The sequence below is a fragment of the Myotis nattereri genome, assembly GCF_964212035.1.
Source record: "Myotis nattereri genome assembly, chromosome: 3".
NCBI lineage: Eukaryota > Metazoa > Chordata > Mammalia > Chiroptera > Vespertilionidae > Myotis > Myotis nattereri.
The window spans coordinates 144,425,866-144,443,314 of NC_138077.1; the positions used below are offsets into that span (position 1 = coordinate 144,425,866).

The window sequence follows — 17,449 nt, forward strand, 5'->3', positions numbered from 1 at the left end:
CTGTCCCATTCATTTTCCTCTCTCCTCAGAAGCTGTGTGTCAATTCTCCTTTGCTGCCTTGGGCTCCTGCCACTGCTTACCTCCTTCTGTCCAGTGTGGCATTTCATGGCGTTTTTCTGAACAAAAACTGTTTTCTCCCTGTGGGGTTTCTGTGGCCAGCTCTTAAGATATGGTTTTCATCTTGCTTCACAATAGATCCCAGAAGTTTATTTATCAGCTATGCTCAGAACTTCCAATGGTCAAATTTTACAGCCCAAATGTGCTCCATGACCCAGGTAGATCTGTGCTAGATTCCAGAACTGGGGTCTTTTACCTGCAGAGAATAATCCTTCTTACTAATTAGAGAACAAATTACACATCAGAAGACTGGCCAGCCTGGGCATAGAATGGAAAGTTCCAAAGAGGTAGTCAAGGATAGAGGTTAAGACTGTAGCCTCTAGAATGCGGTGGACCAAACACCAAACCTGAGCTTCACACGTTGCTAAGTGAGTGTCTTTGGTTAAATAGCCTCTTTGTCCCTCAGTTTCGTCATCTGCAAAATGGGAACAATAATAGTATCAACCTTTTAGTGTTGTTGAGAGAATTAAGTGAGTTAATACATGCCAAGTCTTAACACGGTATGCAATTTCTGATTAATATTTAGACACGCTAATCTCAACATTTATAAATCATCTCTTACCTCAAACTTGTGAGCCCCCTACAGTTTAGAAAGCTGTTAACACCCATTGTTTTATTTGATTGTCACTGTAATCTCATGAGATGGGTAAGGCAGGGATTAGCCCTACCTGGCAAAAACTGAGCTCACGCAGGTTGGATGACTTGCCTAAAGTCGCACAGGCTTCTGAGTCTAGCTTTCTAGTTGTAGCTTTCAATCTAGGACTCCCAAGGCCAAACTCTCACTACCTCCCATTTTTCAGATGGCTAAGTGCATTTGTTTTGCATTTACTCAGGTGTAGAGGACATTTTCAGATCTGGTCTAAAAGTCTGAAGGAATCAGTAGCTGTACCTTGAACTCACACATTTCATGGTACCAAGAGGGTCAGTGCCACTCCTGAAGGGGTGGCTCACAGCCAGTTACCACCAGAGGGCAGCAGAGCCAGGGACAAACTGGGATTCTAACAATGAACCTTGCTCTGGCTGAGAGAGTGGGCTCAGGCTGGACGGGGACCAGGGATAGACATAAAGAGAAGCAGCAGGCATCCAGAAGGGGGGCCGGCCACCGCAGACATCAAATGTGAGCCCCAATCAGGAGGAAAGAGTCCAGACAACTAGGACTCGGGCGCCCTGTAGTCAATGAGCCTGGAGAAGTTCTTTCCCCTGAGTAGCCAGGCCTGTTGCATCGCAGGTGCCGGAGAATGCTGGCTGAAAGGATGACTGAGCTGACCCAGCTCCTTTGCAGCTGCCCTTGTTCTGAGGTATAATAGGTGGGTTAAAAAAGCAGCCAGGGACCAACCGGAGGTCCTCCAGCCTCTCTCTTTACATTCAACAACATGTCCTGCAAATGAACATTGAACAGTAATGATAAACTCTAGCTTGAACATAACTGACAACCTACAATGATAATAAGCACATTCACATGTGTTAGCCCATTTGCTCTTTATAGCAGCCCTGTGAAATGTTCTGTTTCATTTTACAGAACAGAAAACTCGGATTCAGGCAGGTTGAATCACTTATCCAATGAGTCCAGCAAGAGTTAGGATTCAAACCAAGATCTCCTAACTCCTGGTTCATTACTCTTTCCACCACTCCATGGTGGCCTCTAAGAAATCAGAAAGAATCAAGTGACTCCGCCTTTCCCTTTTTTAAGTACACAGGTTATATATGAACATATATTTTTGTTAAACATTTTTCAAATAATATTTAAAAAAAGGCTGAAATCACCCTTCCCACTTCATCCCTCACCCCTTATCCAGTTCTGCCCTGCAGTGGTAACCTGTCAACAGTTTATGGGCAATCTTTCGAAGCTTGGCAGTTGTGTGTGTGTGTGTGTGTGTGTGTGTGTGTGTGTGTAGAAAATATCACGTTTCTTTATATATGATGTATGTGCTCTCTAATATAAATATGATCTTATTACACATATCGTCTTCTTTTTGGCTATATGTTTTCAACCTCAGTGCACTTAGATCTATTTTGTTTAACTCCTATAGAGAATATTTAAGTGATTTCAGCTTATTTTTTCTATAAATGATTTACACTAAACAATAGAATATATATAAGTTCATTAACCTACCTGGCCTGATATTTTGTTGCTGATTTAAATGAAGGGAAATCTAATAGAGTAAGAAAATAATAGCATATGAGATCCAGACTTTGTGGGTGCTTTTTCTAATTTATTAATTCACTCTCAGGCAACACTCAGCAGAAAAGAGAAACCGTCAGCCTGCGACACCCCTGTTTGGGTTCTAGCAAGGAGGTCACACAGACTCCCCAGGGCTCCGACAACTGCTCTGCAGAGCCGGCTCCTCCCATCCAGGGCCAGCCTTCCCGGGAGCCTGAGGAGCGGGGCGGCCGGCGCAACACAGGAGCCCGGCTGGTCATCCAGCATGTGCAGGCGCTGCTGGTCAAGCGGTTCCACCACTCCGTCCGCAGCCGCAAGGACTTCCTGGCCCAGGTATTGCTGTGGGTCTGGGCTGTGCTGGGTGGCTCCTGGCCGGGCCTGCCTGGCCCTCCTGGTCTCTCCCTCCTCTGCCCGGCTTTCTGTGCCCCTGGGCTCAGGCTCAGCAGCGAGTGGCTCTTTAATTCTGCTGCCTTTGTTTCCTCCTTGCCAACCTTTACTTTGATTCTTGGTTAACACTTGACCTCCCTAAGCACGGAAACACAGAATAATAGTGAATATGTCAATGTTGTTATTTTTACAATATTTTTCATTTATTTTTGCAATGACCCTACATATCAAGGTTATTGTCTTCTTTTTTTCTTTGTATGTTTTTTATTTGAAAAGGAAACTCAGGTTGACCTCTAGCTAAACACTGGCCTACTTCAATGTTTTGTAGTTGTGTTTTTAAATCCTCACCTGAGGACGTGTTTACTGATTTTAGAGAGGGAGGAAGAGGAAAAGAGGGAGAGAGAGAGAGAGAGAGAGAGAGAGAGAGAGAGAGAGAGAGAGAGAGAGAGAGAACTATAGATCAGTTGCTTTCTATACACACCCTGACTGGGAATCAAGCCCATGGCCTTTCAGTGTGCAGGACAACACTCCATCCAGCTGAGCCACCTGGCTGGGGCTACTTCAGTGCTCAGTGTTGGCCTACTTCACCTCTTCAATAGTTATCAGAACATGTCTTGCCTTTGCCCGTGCTGCCCATAATGTTCCCCAGAAGCCTGACTTTCCACCAGGGCCAGTTATGAGGCTGAATATTAAACATTTAAAACAATGAACATGTGTGTGAGTGCACGCATGTGTAAGTTTGTGTATCTTTTGCACACCACAGCCCACAGCCCATGTTGCCATGTTTATTTCCCCACAGATTGTGCTCCCAGCCACTTTTGTGTTCCTGGCTCTGATGCTTTCCATCATCATCCCTCCTTTTGGTGAATACCCTGCTTTGACCCTTCACCCCTGGATGTATGGGCAGCAGTACACCTTCTTCAGGTGCGTAGACCTGTCCCCAGTGGTCATCATTTGCTCCTATGTGGTGTGGGGCTCCTGAGTCACATGCTGCTTGATGGGGCCCTGGCCTTCCCCCTCCCTGGGACAGTCACCAACATGGCAGGGGTCCTGGGACTGCCCTCAGAAAGAAATTTAAGGAACCTGCCACTTGGAAGGTGATCCCAAGTGGACAACCAGGGCTGCCAGGAGTAAGACAAGAGAAAGTCAAGGTTAAGTGATTGGTGGCAGCTTCATCTTTGTGGGGCACAGATGTGATATGCCATCACTGGGCGTGTTGGGGGAGGCTGCCACCTTCCCAGAAGACCTATAACCACCCAATGCAGCGTTCTGTGCCCTGTGTACAGGCCTGGCATGAAGTAGCCACTCAATAAAACATTTGTTGAGTCGCATGTTGGCTGCTTTGTCCCTCTGTCCCAGTCACGTGCCCATTGAGTAAGCCCCTCTCACATTGTCTAGCATGGACCAGCCCGGCAGTGAGCGGCTTGCAGCACTTGCAGACGTCCTCCTGAACAAGCCAGGCTTTGGCAACCGCTGCCTAAAGGAAGAGTGGCTCCCGTAAGTCCCTGTGCACCCCGCCCTAACACTGACAGCTGCCCTGGGAGACCCAGATGGTGGCGTATGGAGATGGCAGGGTTGGGACGGGCCCTGTCTCAGTCCTGCTCTGTACACATCACTCTCCCTGCCCAGCACTCACCCGGCTTTTCCTCTAGTACCTACGTGCAAGGTGTTCACTCCCTCTCAGGAAGCCCTTGCTTCATTGGGCAGCTCTTTATCTTTGCAATTCCCGATATCAAAAGTCCCATGCTAAGTTGATTTATGCTTCCACAACCTACTTGAAAGGAATCTGAACAGGGGAAGGAGGGAGGTGGGGACTGCCAGTGGTGTAATGGGACCTGGAATGGCCTTAATTTACATGTGTGGCCACCTTTCCATTACTCCTATGTGTATAGAGAAGGGAGTTTTAGAGGGCAGCTGAAATCCACCAAGAATTCTAACAGTTCAATACAATTTTCACTGCTTCTCTCATTCAGCTTTCTTCAGAGCCAGTGATAAGGACCAAACATAGACTAATTTCAAATTCCTCTTTTATTTATTGTCTCTCTCCAGCTAGAGCCACCAGAAGAGAAAAAAGAGATAAAACTGCCCAGAAACTAGATCATTTCACCAGCCCCACCCCCAGTCAATGAAAACACACACCCTAGTCTTGACTTTTCTTGAGCAGAAACTAACCTCTGAGAGCATGAGAAGAAAGTGCATGGCTCTGAGGACGAGGAAGAAAGGCTGGGGAGGAGAAGTAAATAAACATTACTTCTCATTTCTAGGGCTTTCTCTACACTGTGGGGCTGATTGTGAACTATTTTCTTGTCTTCCATGAAGGGAGTACCCCTGTGGCAACTCAACCCCCTGGAAGATCCCCTCTGTGTCCCCGAACGTCACCCACCTGTTCCAGAAGCAGAAATGGACACCAGACCACCCCTCGCCCTCCTGCTGGTGCAGCACCAGGGAGAAGCTCACCATGCTCCCTGAGTGCCCCGAGGGCTCAGGGGGGCTCCCGCCCCCTCAGGTACCTCGACCCTCTGTGGGAAACCGGAGGCCCTGAATCTGCAGGGAGTGGGGGAAACATTGTGCCCCCTGAGTTCCTGGCCAAACAACATTTTATTTTTTAAAATATATTTTTATTGATTTCAGAGAGAAAGGGAGAGGGAGAGAGAGAAAAACATCAATGATGAGAAAGAATCATTGATCGGCTGCCTCCTGCATACCCCACACTGGGGATCAAACCCTCAACCGGGCATGTGCCCTGACTTGGAATTGAACTGTGCCCTCCAGGTTCATAGGTCAATGCTCAACCACTGAGCCAGGCCAACTGGGCTAAACAACATTTTAAACTGACGGTAGAGTGCAGGACCTAATGAGGTCCCCTGGGTCCTCTCAGTGGGGCTACCCCCAGTGTCCTGTTTTCCACCACACACTTCCTATGCAATCTAGTAAGAAAATATCTCTAAACATTGAAACATTATGCAAGTCATGCATGCTCATGATAGAAAAATTAGAAAATACAGATGAGTCAGAAGAAAAAAAAATCATCCTATCACTTGGAAATAACCACCAATAACATTTGGTTTTTACCCATTCAAACTGGATTATATTCAAAATGCTGTCTATAAAACCTTGCTATTTTCTCTTAATACCATATTATGAACATATGCCTATGTTGATATGCATATACATGAGTGTTTTTAATGCCTGCATGCTTATCCCACTGTTTGGATTTACTTTCATTTATTTATCAAAGCTCTCATTCTTAGACCTGAGTTTTCAACTTTTGTCCCTTATAAACAATGTTGTAGTGTGCATTCAAATGCATATGTATTTGCATGCTTATTAACAATCTTAATTAAAAAGCTTTCCATGTGCTGTGTCACTAACATGCACGCACGCGCGCGCGCACACACACACACACACACACACACACCCAATAACCTATGTTTTGCAGGGACATCAACGATCTTGGCTCTGAGCAGCATCCTCTCGTGGGTGTTCTGAACTCCAGAATATATCACAGTGAGCCTTTCCCAGGGCTTTTAGAGACAGAGGGGTCAGGGAGGTCTCACTTTGTCTTGGGGTGATAATGGTCCTCCCTGCTGACTGGCACTGAGTGGGGCATTCTGTGGCCGTATCTGATGATGTGCCCATGCATGAATGCTGCCCAGAGAGGCAGGGTGGCATGGTGTTGAGAGCACAGGCATTGGTTTGGTTACTTGCCTCTCTGGGCCTTACTTTCCTCCCTTATAAATCGGGGATAGCTGTAACTTATTTCATAGCATTTTATGAGAATTCGATGAAATAATGTGGGTACGGAAACTGTGTTATTTAGAATTACACTCAATGGAATGATGACCACCCCAACCGAACAGCAGATGAAATAAGACACTGTGTTTCCCTCTCCTGTAAAAGTTCGTGCATGTGGTCCAGAACGCTCTGTCCCGCTGCTTCTCCATGGTAAACAGGCCTCAGCCTCCTTGGCCAAGACGGCAGGACCCACTTTCCAGACCGCAGAATGAAAGAAGGGATGAATAAAAAGAGAGGGAAACTGTGCAAATATGCTATCTTCTAGGAAGATTTCAAGAAGCTACCACACTTGGATGTCATTGGCCAGAATCAAAAGTCAAAGGAGTCTGGGTGGCCTTGCACCCAACCGTCTCTGAGTCTGGCAGATGGCAGGAGGGCAGAGCAGGTCATGGGGGACAACTAAATTTTGCCCTAGCATCAATTCCAGGAGCTGGCTTGTGAATGACTCTGTTTATGAGCATCCTGCTTTCTTTCTTTTTATTTTTTTACATGCTAAAGGCAGGTACTTTTCTATTTCTCAAGCAGTATATTTCCCCTTTGAATCATAACTCAGCCACCCTGCATCACAGGGATCCCTAAAGAGGAGCTGAGGGGGTGGGTCCCAGTCCTCTGTACCCCAAGAGGAAGCTCTACTTCTGCTGGGTTTGCCTATGGCCTCCGGCTGCTTCTGCTCTAATGCACCAGCATCAGACAGAGTTCTCACACAGAGTCCTGGCCAGGGTGGAGGGAAGTCCAGGAGCCGCTATATGGAATTCCTTTCCTCAGCAAGTCCTAACTTCAAGGCTGCCCGTCCAGCTTATAGAACCTTGTTTTCAGTGGTTGGTGCCTGGTTCCTAGGGGGAAAATGTTAACAGGCCTCCACAGCCAATGTCCTGGGAACAGACCAATTCCTGTGATTCCTCATTATCATTCATGTCTCTCTTGAGAGAGAAAAAAATGTAACATCATCAATCTGCACAGGAGCTACTTCTTTTCTCTTTCTCTCTCTCTCTCTCTCTCTCTCTCTCTCTCTCTCTCTCTCACACACACACACACACACACACACACACATACACACACACACTCATATTTACATGTACTCACTCAAACACACTCTCCCATTCAGCCTGGAATTAAGCCAGAGGTGTGGGTACAGGCTTGGTCCGAGGTGGTGAATTGTCCTCATCTGGAAAGCCGGATGGTGGATGCTGTCTTCTGCAGGGCCCCATCCTGTTCTCGAATTCTTTAAGTGGTGGTGGGTCCCCAGGTGGATGTGCTCCACCCCTGACTTCCAGAATACACCGAGTTAAAGTTATAGGAGTACTTTATTTACAGAATTTTTAGACAACAATTCATCATAAAATTCCCAGGCACCAGCAATTGTTCCAGCCTAGATTCCACCCGGAGAATTTGGCGGTTCCCCAGGATGCCATCCTCAGCTCGAGAAGCAGGGTGATGGGGTGAAAAGAGTGAGGGCTGGGGAGTAAGACAGATATAGGTTCAAATCCTAGGTCAGCCACCTACACGTTCTACAACCCGGTGCAAGTTAGCCAACCTTTCTGAACTCACTTTCTCGGTCCGTAAGATAAAGTAACAATTCTCCTGTCATGAGGGTTTGGGGATTAAGGGATATAATGTGTGCAGAGCATTTGACACAGTGTCTGCGCACAGAGTTCTGTAGATGCCAGCTCTCCTAGCGTTAGAGAGAGGAACTAGGTACAGCAAGTGAACTGAAGAAGGAAGTATAATAGGAAAAGGGGAAGAGGAGACAGAAAGTGTATAAAAATGAGAAGCATGGTTTTAAAGCCACCAAAATGTTCCCTCTCTACTTTTGGTTGATTCCCTTGACACCCAAGGTTCATGACTAAATGGGAAATTAACCATTACCTATTCCCAAATGTAAAGTAACATTGCCACCTGGTGGCCAAACTCACGCTCTTTTGAATTCTCCAAAGCCTTTTGATGATGGCGCTTCCAGTCCTAAGTGTATTTGGAATGTGGTTTATTACATTGTAAGGTCCTGTTTGAATTCTTTCACTCGTGTCACAATTTACTGTTTCAACTATATGCCGGGTACTGTACTGAGTGCGGGGCGCTCAACAGCCAGCATAACTTTTGATGAAGAACAAGCAGTTTCACAAACTGTAAAGCCTCACATTCCAAAGTAACTAACAGGAATGTCTCGCTGTCTCAGAGAACGCAGCGCAGCACAGAAATTCTACAAGACCTCACAGACAGGAACATCTCCGACTTCTTAGTAAAGACGTATCCTGCCCTTATCCAAACCAGGTAAGAAGAGACCCTTGTTATGCTTTTCATCCTGGCTCCCTGTACAAACTATTAACTAAAAACAGAAGGCCATTTTCTCACATGATTTATCAACAATCAGGGCAGTGGAATTTTTCTTCTTTTTCCTACACTAACAGAAAGAGCAATCGAGAATATACAAGTAAAATTCAGCTTAAGTTTAATTTTGTCTGTTTTGTTTGGACTAAGCAGTCTCAATGGGTAACCCATACACTACTAAAATTAAAATTAAAAATGTAGGATTTATCTAATAATGCAGCCTCAGATTTTCACTAGTTAAGAAAGAGACAAAGTTTGGAGGGAGGCGCAAGAGTAAAGGAGGGAAAGGTAGAGGAAAAAGAAACAAGACAGAAAAGTAAGAAGCAAACAGCAGAAAGGACAAGATTGGACCAAGATAGGATCGAGGCAGTGGGTACAGTATGTGAGTGAGCCCACAGGCCAGCCAGGTCTCCAGCACCTGTCACACTCTCGCTGTAAATTAACGCCGTTTGCGCTGCCATTTAATACGCCACTGAACTCTTATCTGTGTCTACTCCTCCCAGCTCTGCCGCTGTTATCAAGCCTCAGCTGGGGACGGGCTGGCTTCAGCCAGCCCTATGGGAGCTTGACAAGAGTGTGTTACCCAGATGGCATCATGGGAACCCTGATCCAGGCCCACATGCTCTGGGGCTTTAAAATAAAACATACTGTCTAATTTTAGTAGTACTTTCAGTTGCCTCCCCTACCAGAGCCATGCACAAAGAATAAATGGACTCAATTAACCAGAACACACTGCAGATGGTGGAAGCAGCTGCCAGAAGGCAGGGCCGAGCCAGCAGTCAGCAAAATAAAGAATGCCAGCCACACCCCAAAATAAAAGCAGATACTGGGATAAACAACAAGCATCCCAAACTTTGTTCTCAGCAGCCAGTTTGCATGATGGAACTTTGGATTTTGTGTTTGATGACAATCATAGTTTGTGAGCCTGACCTATGCGGTCTACCGATGGCATCTTATCATTTTACCCCTGATTGGCTGGAAGTCAGTCTCTGAAGTCTGGGCTTGGAGTGAGTCAGAACTTCCCCCACGTGTGCAGGTGATTATTAGAGCCTTATTCGTGCAGGTGGAAGAGGGTGGGCTGCAGCCTCCACTCACACCGGAATGATAGTTGCCATGTTACCTGGTTCCAGATGGTCTGACAAATAACCTGACCACAGGGTGTCCCAGGAAGCCTAGCATGTGGGATGGGACTTGAGGAGCCAGCAGTGGAAAGCATCAGTCCTTTTCCTGCCTGCATATCAGCTCAGCCCCTAGGCTGCGAGGTTTCCATGTTGCTTGGATATCAGGAGATGCAAAAATGCCCCTGAAGACTGAGACACCCCATGAGCGGAAGGAAAGTTAACACGGCTGGGCCAGTGGGATTCATTGTATGATTTGTTTTCACTTTCAGCTTAAAGAGCAAATTCTGGGTCAACGAACAGAGGTAAGAAACTATTTTTATAAGAAATTAAAATCTGAAATTGATCTATTTAAAATGCACATTTTGAAAGCCACACCTCCAAGCCAGGTAGATGGAATGTTCTGTGCGTGCTCAGAAAGTCACAGGACATGCCCTGAAGGACACGTGGCTAGAGACACACCCTGGACCCAGAAGGTGCCCAGTCGTAGATCTCCATGAAGGACGTGGACGGGAAGTGATATTCCCTGAAGAGTTGTCCCAGAGCATTTTCACGCAGGGGAGGCTCTAAAAGTTCAAGCACAGAATCGTTTGCAATACTAATGAGAGGCCATGTGACCTGAGCCCTGGCACTCTGTGGCCCATTCATTCCTTGTAAGCCTTAGGGAATCTGGCCCAGTTCCAGGTAACTCATTCCTGAGGCATCCTGGAGACTGGAGTCATTCCAGAGGTTTGGAGAATCCTCCAGGGACATTCTAGGATTGAGCTAGCCTCCCAGCCTCCCTAAGGAATTGGCCTGTAGAATAAAGGCAGAGCTGATGTTGACTTGGTTCTAGACCAGCCATGGGGAACATCCAGCCCTCGGGCCATATAAGGCCTTCGAACTCATTTGGTCTGGCCCTGCCAAGGCATTAGTGGTGAGTTAATTAAATGTTTGACCAAATATAACAGGCTAATTTTTAAGTTAATAATGTTGTATGGCCTGGGAATGATGTTATAAATAGCCAAATGGCCCTTGGTAGAAAAAGATTTTCCACCCCTGTTTTAGACCATAAAAGTGTTATCCTGCTTTTAGAATTGCTCCCTAGAGGGAAGGATAAATCCTCAGCTGAAGTAGAAAGTTGGGGCTATGGGGAGAGCGCAATTTGAGTCCCTGAGAAATAAAGTTCAGCAAATTAATTTTGTTTTGTAGAGGAGTTTGGCTTTTATCCTACCATTGAAAGGTTTTATCCAGAGGATGGCACTCCCAGATGTGTTCAGAGCAGTGTGGAAGATGGGTTAGGACGGGGAGAGACCTAAGGCTAGGATCTCATTAAGGAGCTAGAGTTTGAGTCAAGGCAAAAGATGGTGAGAGGCTGCCTGAGGGAGGGGCAGCATTGAGAGGCATGGAGAGCTGGGCCCAGCAGGCCTGGTCCTGATTAGATTAAGTAGAGTCCTGTGCTGGGAAAGTGCCTGTAAAGTACAGACAGATGTGATGCAGGAAAGGAATTGTTATTGGGATGATGGCGAGTCAGGGAAGACTTCAGAGAGAAGATGACATATGACAGAGGAGATGCAGTTGGCCTGATGCTCAAGAACAAGAAAGGCAGCCCTGGGAAGCCCACAGCCCTGTAGAGGCAACCAGGACCATTGGCAGCTCTGCGAGTGATTGGATTGGACGTGGCCGGGATATGCCACTCAAGGCAAGGCATGAGGAAGGGTTGGAGAGGTCAGAGACCAAGCTCTGAGGGATCGGCACTCATCTGGGGGCAACGAGGAAGCATTCAAAGTTGTAAAGTGGAGCCATGTTGCTCACTAGTGCAGACAACGCCTCCCAAAGCACACATTTCCCTACAGAAACTGAGTGCTACTGGCAAGCATGGAGCACCACAGACATGGGTCATAGCACTGATCTGAGGACTTCTCGTTCCCTTGTCAGGTACGGAGGAATTTCCATCGGAGGAAAGCTGCCAGCTCTCCCCATCACTGGGGAGGCACTTGTTGGATTTTTAAGTGACCTTGGCCAGATGATGAACGTGAGCGGGGTACGTAAACGGGCTGCAGGTTTGGGTAGGACTTTCAACGCGCCAGTCATTATGAAACAGAAAATCTCATGAGTACTAAGAGTGAAAATAAAAAACCTCTTTCTTGTTCATTATGGTTTTCTAGGGTCCGGTCACCAGAGAGGCCGCTAAAGAAATGTCTGTTTTCCTTAGACATCTAGAAACTGAAGACAACATTAAGGTATTGGCCCTGGGTCACCTGCCCCAGAGCTAAAAATCCACATGAGCTGGTGACTTTATTTTTATTTTCCCAAATAATTAAATTCCACCGAGTCTCCACTTGAAAACTAGCATGGAATGTCTTCCAGCTGCCAAATCCTTCCTCCTCCTCACATTCCTTTCCCTGCGGCTCATTTTTTTTCTTTAAACAGCTGTTGTTAGCGCAGGGCCGCTGGGGTCATGCCAGCACAGCCTAAGGAAGCCCGTCTCCGCCCTCCAGGTGTGGTTCAACAACAAGGGCTGGCACGCCCTGGTCAGCTTTCTCAACGTGGCCCACAACGCCATCCTACGAGCCGGCCTGCACCCGGACAGGGACCCCGAGGAGTACGGCATCACCGTCCTAAGCCAGCCCCTGAACCTGACCAAGGAGCAGCTCTCTGAGATCACAGTGTAAGCCCAGCCGCACAGGCCCAGCTGCACAACTTTCTTGTCACCCTCTCCTCTCTTGGGAGACCCGAGAGGATTTTCACTATCCGGTGCTGTGGGCTGGAGGGCAAGGCTGGTCAGTGGGCAAACGTGAACATAAGACTTCCAGCGCTTGTGTGCCAGACTGCCTGGCCATTCTTTCTCCTCGTCCTTACTAGGAAAGTAAGCATAGATTTGGTACTGTTCCCTTTGGGCTCTTGGTAAGAAATTACTGCTGGAGCTTACACAAATACCCTCCCCTGCAGAATGGGAAATGACTGCCGGGAACGGGGAAAGTTCAGTAAATCCTTCGTCTGCCCAACAGGAATTAGCTCAGATTTTGGTAATTTCCCTCAGACAACCCGGCTGTGGAGATGCCGACAGATCCTTGCCTTCCTCGAGCTTAGGCTCTTCCCACACAGCTTCAGGCAACGAAAACATCAATCTTGTGCAATCTGCAGCATGCTTGTAGGCTGTGTGAGTGCATGCTTGTGGTAAGCGGTAGGGTCCTCATTTTCCTACCCCAGGACACTCTGAGAGCCCTCATCACTGGGCCCTCCACGTGCCCAGGGTCACTGGCTAAAAGTTGGCCCTGGAACCTTGGGACCTTCCTCTGGACACCCTCCAGGCCCTGGACTGAGGAAGAATCGCCTGCCTTGTGTTTATTCTCACTCCGCCTTGCCAAGTCTCTTGAATATGAAATATGAAATAGGAGTCTTTGTGATTATAAAACAGTATATGTTCATTCAGTACAGTTTAAAGAGTAGAGTCTTAAGAACTTATTATCTGTAACCCTACACAGGTTAGGGTATTTCCTCTAAATGTCTTTGCAGGTTTCCCTTTCAGTCATTTGCTCTACTTTTACTATGTGTGTGGATCATGCTATTTCCAGTTTTATAAGGACGCTGACTGGCACCAACGGTGCTTTGTGGGAATTAGTTAATGTGCTCCTTTCTCTCAGTGGGCACTGTTCCATGCAAAGGGTCATGGCTTGCATGTGAAGTTCAGGTCGGATTTCAGCCCACACTTGCCCTCTTGCCCAGATGCCTTCCACCTGGCCCAGGAAAGGATGACTAGAGCCCAGCCCTGTATAATCGGCCTGCTCCCTGCTTCCTTGAACTTAGGTTATGAGCATTTCTCCATGCTATGATGTGTTTCATGTTCTCACAGCATAATTTGCCTCCTTTAACAAAAGGAATAAATTTCACAGACCATATGACTGTCTACTAGAAAATTCAAGAGAAGCTATAGAACTGATAAGAGCATTGTGATATAGGATAATATAAAAATCCATTTCTATAACCATCAGTAAATACTTTGAAAGTTTATCTAGACTTTCATATAAAAATGGAACAATATTCTACATCAACATAGAACAGAAAACCCTCAAATACCCACTTAACCTTGACTCCGTTTAAGATAATTGAATGAAATGACTATCGTCAGGCTGGGAAGGGGGTTTTGGAGGCTGTTCTCTAGGACTGGCTGAGCCTCCCCAGAGCCTGACTTTGTTTTTTCTCTGGCAGCTGCTCCTCCTCCTTCACCTCTCTCTCCCGGTGTCTCTTGTCCTGCTGCAGGCTGACCACCGCTGTGGATGCTGTGGTTGCTATCTGCGTTATTTTCGCCATGTCCTTCGTCCCAGCCAGCTTTGTCCTTTACTTGATCCAGGAGAGAGTGAACAAAGCCAAGCACCTCCAGTTTGTCAGTGGAGTGAGCCCCACCACTTACTGGCTGACCAACTTCCTCTGGGACATCGTAAGTGTCAGGTCACGGTGCCTCTCTCACCTCCATTGGCCTGAGGGGTGGGCACTTGTGTCTGCTCTGACTGAGGGGCGCAGGAGGGTGGGGCTCCCCCACTGCGAGGACTGCTGTGCCAAGGGCCTTGTGTGTCTGCTGTCTGTTGACATCTTCTTAGAAAGGCACAGAACTAGGAACGGCAAGCTAAGGACGAATGTAGGGCTCAGCTTAACAACTGCTGAGTGGGGGCTCTGCGTGCCCTGCCTCAAGGGGCCTTCTGACCCATCCAGTAATTACTGCCCTCAGTGAGGCGGCCTTCCTGAGAATGTCTGGCTGAAGAGGTAATACCAAGCAGACCTTCACCCCACATCCTCTTCTCAAATCCTGCCCCACCCCAAAGGGGTAAGGATGGAATTCCTCCTATGGCAGAGTCACCAGATAAATATAGGACACCCAGTTAAATTTGAATTTCAGATAAACAATTAATTTTTAGGGTATGTTTCACCCCCAAATATTGCATGGGACATAGTTACACTAAAGAATGTATTTGTTGTTTTCCTGAAATTCAAATTTAACTAGGCATCCTATATTTTTGTTTGCTAAACCCAGCATCCTATCCATTGGCCTTATTTTGATTTCCCAAAGCAGCCAGACCTTCACTATATCAGTTTAGGCACCAAGTTAGGAAAAATGAAGAAAAGTTTTTTTTAGCAAATCAACAGCAGACTAGCACCATTCTCACCCCAGTATTGGAGGAGGCAGGGAGGGGTCAGCATGGGGGGCTTCATGACAGACCACAGGGTCAACATTAATTGGCAGCAAATACTAGTTATAATATAGTAGAGATGATTGTGACACCAACTCCAGGTATTCTGGGTGTCTTGGGTAATGAGATCCTTTGTTTTATCTCAACATTCTAAGACTAACGTGATCTCCACTTCATGTGATGATAAGGTACATCATGATGGAAACCGACTCAAACAGCCTGTCACTTAACAATACAAAACCAGAAGTTATTAATAGCACCTACATTCTTCCCTCTGTTTTCTGTCTGCATGAAAAAACACACATGAATACATGGAGAGGAGGTCAGATTCTACAAGCCCCACTGCGGACAAAAACATCACTCACGGGCCCCACATTGGCCTTGAACTTTGAACATGAAAAGAGCTAGGTACACCTGCACCAAAAAGTTAATAACTTGCCAGTTTTTTCACTCTGCTTTTTTTTTAAAGACAAAGAATAGCCTGGCTGGTGTGGCTCAATGGTTGAGCACTGACCCAGGAACCAAGAGTTCACCAGTGCAATTCCCTGTCAGAGAACAAGCCCGGATTGTGGACTTGATCTCTAGTAGGGGATGTGCAGGAGGCAGTTGACCAATGTTTCTATTTCTCTCCTTCTCCTTTATTCTCTCTCTCTAAAATCAATAAAAACATATTTATAAAAAATAAAATACGAGGAACAGAATTTATACTTGGAGCTGACCGTGCATGTACCAGTACAGAGATGTCTGAACCCAAGGAGAGAGGGAATATGGACTAGAATCGAGATTGGCCCGATGTTTCCTCATGGTCAGATTCAGGTCACAGCAGCAGCATCACAAGGGATGCTCTGTCTTCTCACTGAGTCCTATCAAGTGGCTGCTGCTCTCAAGTTGCCCTACTACCGACAGTGGTCCCTTGATGAAGATGGTGTCTGACGAGCTCCTCACTGTAAAGTTAATCTTTTCCTTTTTATAATTAGCAAGAATTTTGGGAAGAGGTACTTTAAAGTTGTGTAAATATCCTGTTTGCTATCAAACTTCTCATTCATTCATTTATTTCAGTGGTTCTCAACCTTCTGGCCCTTTAAATACAGTTCCTCATGTTGTGACCCCACCATAAAATTATTTTCATTGCTACTTAATAACTGTAATGTTGCTACTGTTATGAATCGTAATGTAAATATCTGACATGCAGGATGGTCTTAGGCGACCCCTGTGAAAGGGTCGTTCGACTGCCAAAGGGGTCGCGACCCACAGGTTGAGAACTGCTTATTTATTTACTTATAACTATATGGAGTCTTCTTCCCGTGTCAGTCCATGGGTTATAATTGGATACCATTATTATTTACCCTAATGCTCAAGTTATCCCCAGTTTTACCAGTGGAAGCCTGATGGAGCTGCCTCCTTTGACTTTGTCCCATTGTCTTTGAGAAACTCCATGCTCTCTGGCACTGCAAGGTGTTCCAGGTCTGTCCTCCACTTCGCCCCAGCCCTACTTGGCATCAACTGTGTCCCCAGGGAACCCTGGTCCCTTTCCATGGAAAATAGCTCTCAAAATCAAGATCTTGGCACTAGGTAGGTTCTGTATTATTGGGGTCTCAATGGTCCCAGGATTTTTTTTTTCATCTCTCCATCTCAGTGGAGAGAACTAGGGGAGATATGTAAGCATATACATAGATAAAAAACCATTTGCATCTCTATTTACCTACTTATACACCAAACACTGAGGGCTCACTAAAACCTCTATTCAAACCAACACCATCGGCTCACTATGGCTTTCCACTTTCCATATTTATAACTCTCTTCTTCAAGAGTGAGACACCAGCTTCTGTCACCTCCAACTCATTAACCTACCTGAGCAATACACCTGCATGTAATAAGTCCCCATCTCTGCCACCATCCCCTCTCCTGTATGGACACCCTCCTCTTTCTGCTCCAGCTGACCCCACGTGGAGGTCCTCCTCATTCTGCTCTGGCTCTAATACCCCACACCAGGTCAACACCCTCCTCACCCCACTGGGGCTCACACACCCTGTGAGACACCCTTCTCACCCTTCTCAGGTTCTCATCCTGTTCGGACTCCACCCCTGACCCCACTATGGCTGCCCAACATTCCCTGTCTGTTCAACTGGCTTTAGGACTGAATTGTGCAGGAAGGGAAGAGAAGGGAGAAAGTGATAAAAAGGTATCATTTATTTGAGTTTCATGAGGTCAAGGACTATATCTTAAGGTTTTTTATGAATTCTGGAGATATACTTAGAAAGTAGAATCAATAGGACTTCATACCAATTAGAAAGAGAGAATGAGAAATCAGGTAGAATTCTGTAAAAGATGCAGACTAAAGGTCCCCTGCACAGGGAGGTGGGGTGGTGTAGGAGGAC

The 17,449-nt window shown here is 46.5% G+C and overlaps 1 protein-coding gene across 1 annotated transcript in view; it reads left to right on the top strand.

Annotated features, from left to right (window-relative positions):
• ABCA4 (ATP binding cassette subfamily A member 4) overlaps positions 1-17,449 on the top strand; it is a gene marked incomplete at its 5' end in the record, with an annotated part of 124,496 nt that overhangs the window by 84,179 nt on the left and 22,868 nt on the right. The window contains 10 exons of the mRNA XM_081087564.1: positions 2,349-2,611; positions 3,465-3,589; positions 4,064-4,162; positions 4,985-5,171; positions 8,634-8,728; positions 10,176-10,208; positions 11,821-11,926; positions 12,051-12,125; positions 12,384-12,553; positions 14,146-14,323. Of these exons, the coding sequence (XP_080943690.1) occupies positions 2,349-2,611; positions 3,465-3,589; positions 4,064-4,162; positions 4,985-5,171; positions 8,634-8,728; positions 10,176-10,208; positions 11,821-11,926; positions 12,051-12,125; positions 12,384-12,553; positions 14,146-14,323 (1,331 nt within the window). The remainder of the gene's footprint in view (positions 1-2,348; positions 2,612-3,464; positions 3,590-4,063; positions 4,163-4,984; positions 5,172-8,633; positions 8,729-10,175; positions 10,209-11,820; positions 11,927-12,050; positions 12,126-12,383; positions 12,554-14,145; positions 14,324-17,449) is intronic.